This window comes from Belonocnema kinseyi, chromosome 1, assembly GCF_010883055.1.
Source record: "Belonocnema kinseyi isolate 2016_QV_RU_SX_M_011 chromosome 1, B_treatae_v1, whole genome shotgun sequence".
NCBI lineage: Eukaryota > Metazoa > Arthropoda > Insecta > Hymenoptera > Cynipidae > Belonocnema > Belonocnema kinseyi.
In genome coordinates, this window is record NC_046657.1 from 31,362,522 (window position 1) to 31,366,684 (window position 4,163).

At 28.6% G+C, this 4,163-nt stretch overlaps 1 protein-coding gene across 1 annotated transcript in view; it reads right to left on the minus strand.

Annotated features, from left to right (window-relative positions):
* Positions 1–2,256, minus strand: part of LOC117174594 — a 9,738-nt gene extending 7,482 nt beyond the window's left edge. The window contains exon 1 of the mRNA XM_033363863.1: positions 2,060–2,256. Within this exon, the coding sequence (XP_033219754.1) occupies positions 2,060–2,074 (15 nt within the window). The 5' untranslated portion in view covers positions 2,075–2,256. The remainder of the gene's footprint in view (positions 1–2,059) is intronic.
* Between the last annotated feature and the right edge of the window lie 1,907 nt (positions 2,257–4,163).

The following is a 4,163-nucleotide window of genomic DNA, read 5'->3' on the forward strand; positions in this document are numbered from 1 at the left end:
TTGTATGCTGCGTTTAATTTGCTTCAACTTAAAGGATAGGATACTTTTTATTTTATTTAATTACCTCAATATTTTTTTATTGCAAATTAAACGTTTTTATTTGCTTACTCCATACTTTCTAACAGATGTCGGTGTGAGTTAGTTTGTGGACCAACACTTCAACATTTTACGTTATCTAGGTTGGGGAAGCAGCCAATAGATGGCAGCTAATAGTTTGGCCTACCAATATATTTTTGGTTTCGATTTGATATCATTTGGATATACAATTCAACTGGGTAGTTGAAATTTGAACTAGGCTGGGTAAAAATGATTTTTTTTTTCGGGTAGAAAAATGAATTATTAAAATATAAAATGTTATCTTTCTGGCTTGAAAATTCAAGAATTTGGTTGAAAATTACTTTTTTATTGTTGAAATTTCATCTTTTTTGTTGAAAATTTATCTTGTTGGTGGATAATTCAACTATTTAAAAACTGGTTCTTTTTCGCTTAATGCAACTGGCCGAAAATTCGTCTTTTTCTAGAAAAGTAATTTTTATTGATTAAAAAATTAACTTTTGTTGATGCAAATTCTACTGTTTTTGTAGATAATTCGCCTATTTCTCTTAAAAATTCAACAACTTCGTTGAAAATTGATGTATTTTGTTGAATTTAATTTTTTGGGAGGTAAAGCATTCATCTTGTCTGTGGAGAAATCCATCTTTTCGGTTGAAAATTAAACTATTTGCTTCAAAATTAATATTTTAAATTGAACATTCAATACATTTTTTCTTGACAATTCTTTTTGTTTTAGCAAAATTAAATTTTTAATCTAAAAAAATAATAAATAATTTTTTGGCTACAATTTAAACTTTATAAGTTGGAAATTTAACTGTTCGGTAGAAAATTTATGCATTTCGACGAAAATGGGTATTTTAGTTGAAAATTGCACTATTTTCTCAGAAACTAATTTGTTTCATAACTCAACTTTTTTGTTGCAAATTTGATTTTTTTAAATCCAAAAATATAAAGAATCCATTTTTCGTAGAAAATTTATACTTGTGGGTATTTTGGGTGAGAAAATTAATATTTTTGATTAGGAACTCAAATAGTTTATAAAAAAATCTGTTTTTGTTTAATTTAATTGGTTGAAAATTCGTATTTTGTTAGAAAAGTCATCTTTCTTTGTTCAAAAATTAAAATTTGTTGTTAAAAATTCAACTGTTTTTTAGATAATTCGCCTCTTTCTCTTTAAAATTCAACAACTTTGTTGAAAATCAATGTATTCTGTTGAAAATTCGGTTTCTTCTTTAAAAATTTATTTTTGTTTTATTCAACTGGAAAAAATCGTATTTTATTTGCAAATTTAACTATTTGGTTAGAAATTAATTTGTTTCAAAATTTAAACTTTTTTGTTGAAAATTTGATTTTTTAAATCCAAAAATATAAATAATCAATTTTTTGTAGAAAATTTATACTTATAGGTCTTTTGAGTTAAAAATTAATATTTTTAGTTGGGAGTTTAACCATTTTGTTAAAAAGTATCGCCTTTTGTTAGAAAAGTCATATTTCAACTGCCATATAAAACATTCGTCTTTTTGGCTTGAAATTAAAAATTTTTTAAAATCAAATTTTAATCTTTTTTGTTGGAATATCCAAAAATTTTATTGAAAATGCATCTCTTCAGGTTGAAAATTCAACAAACTTATTAAAGTCGTCTTTTCTAGTCGAAAATCGGTTTGTTTTTAAGATTCGTCTTTTAGAATAGAATATTCATCTTTTATGGTTGAAAAGTCAGGTTTCGTCGTTAAAAATAAACTATTTTCTGGAAATTTTAACTGTCCTCTAAAAAATTTGTCTTTTTTTTTTACTTAAAAACTCAACTAGATTGGTCAAAAAATCATATTTTTGGAAAAATCTTACATATTTAATGTGTTTCGTATCTGAGAGAATTTTAGGCTAAGTTTTTTTTTTGGGGGGGGGGGCAAAACTACGGTTCTTCAACGATGGAAAAGGGTAAAAAAAAGCCCTAAATCAGTAAAAACTGTATAATAGTTATAAAAAGTAAAAGTATAAAACTTACCGTTGTAGAATTCATGCTGAATTTCTTCTCCTTTTTAAATCTTTTCTCCTTACATGAAAGTTCCAAGTAGAGGAATAAATTGATCGATGAATAAAATCTACCAAATCACCAGATTTTTTTGCGAAATTGAAAATTAAAAGCAAAATATTTCAAGGACGTAAAACGAAGAGAACTTCGTAATCGCAACCGGCAAGTCGCCACGTGTCCGCACAGCTGTTCCTAGTAAGTGCATGTGAACCAGAGAGTGGAAGCTGTCATAAAAGTTGAATGTTTTTCCCGTACACGATTTTCAGCGCCATCTTTTGTCACAGATTACGAACTAATTTCCGTAACCGCGAAATTTGAATGGCGTCGTTGTTGTCTGTAGACCGGATAAATTTCGAAATAATAGTCGGGTTGTGCTTTGGCGCACAGTTAGAGGAACCAAAAAGAAAGATTCCCTTCGTTAATTAGTCATTTTTGATGGAAATTCAAAAATTTAAAGCTCTTTCAAAATTTTTGAGACCACTTTTTTCAAAATATGAAAATTCTATCGACAGCTATTTATCGCACACAAAAATATGAACAATTCATTTTAATGACTTTTTTTGGATAAAATCAAAATTGGCAAAGTTAGGGGATCTTCAAGATCCAAAAAACTAAAGGAAAATGGACATTTAAAGAAAAAAAGCGTGATATGGGAAAATGTGAGGATGTGAAAAACTTTACTTTTTCAAGACCCTACACGATTATTTTATTAACTTTTTAAAATTCGTTTAAAAAAATTGAAAATTCAAATTTTAATCACACTAAAAATAATGAATTATTACATTCTCATCCATAATGAGAAGGTATTAGATTTATGCGAAAAATGACTTTTGCGAATTTGATCAGATGTCGACGTTTTGAGGCCCCCTGAGTCCGAAAAACAAGTTTTTACGTCAGTGTCTGTCTGTCCGGCGGGTTGGATTGTGGTTTGGCGCACAGTGAGAGGGACCAAAAAAAAGATCCTGTTCGTTAACCAGCCATTTTTGATAAAAATTCAAAAAGTTAGAACAAATCAAGATACGAAAAGAGATAGATCGACAAAAAGTGTGCACCTAAAAACATCTACAAATTTATCATAAATTACTTGTTTATAGGATAAGTTGTTTGAGTTTTATTGATAAAAAAACAACATTTAAAGTAAAGAACATTAAATTTCTGTGTAAACGATACAAGCTACAAGAATAAATAAGAAAAAATTCATTCAACCAACAAATATTTACCAATTTTTTACGAACATTTTTTTTATAGGAAGCGTAATTTTTGTTTAATTGTAAAAAACAAGATTAGAAATTTAAAAAAATAAAAATAAGGCAATGAGAATAAGCATGTTTTAATTTCCATGCTGATTATGAATTGTAATGATACAAATTTATTGATATGATACATATTTCAGCGCAGCGTAGAATAAAATTCAATGTAAAATAAAAAACAAATATTAAAGTAATCATAATAAATACAATTGTTGCTTTATTTTTCAATATGTGAACAACTAATCCTAGGCAGTTACATACAAATTTTTGGACAAAATCGATTGCAAAGCACGAGATGCGTGACGGGAATGTGTTCATTAAAGCCGAAAGAGCTTTATCGAACGAGATTTCACAATCTCAAAATAACAGTTATCAATCCGTTGAGCTTTGATTTTAAAAGGTCTGTACACGAATGTGGGAGAAATGCAAAGACCGAGCGCGAACTGCGAGAAGCATCAGGCGTGCGCCGGAGGTGCACTCAAACTCTCAAGTAAAGCTCTTTTAAGGGGGGCACCTCGTGTGTTCAGTCAAAAAAATAAATTTTTTGCTTAAATTTTTTCCTACACATGTGTAGAATAGGCTGGTGAAGTGATATTCCAATATTCGAAGTCGCTGGAAAGTTACAGCTGCTAAAATGATTAGGTGTACTTCATTCACGATTTGACCAATTGCTTTGAAATTTGTAAGGTAGATTCACCACATGTGTATGCATCGTCTGAACTGGAATAATAAAAAAATTAAAAGTAGTTTTTTTTTCGTAAGAAAATAATCGAAAAAAATCATTAAACTTGAAAAAAATTCAGAACCGTGTCAATTACTCACTTTTC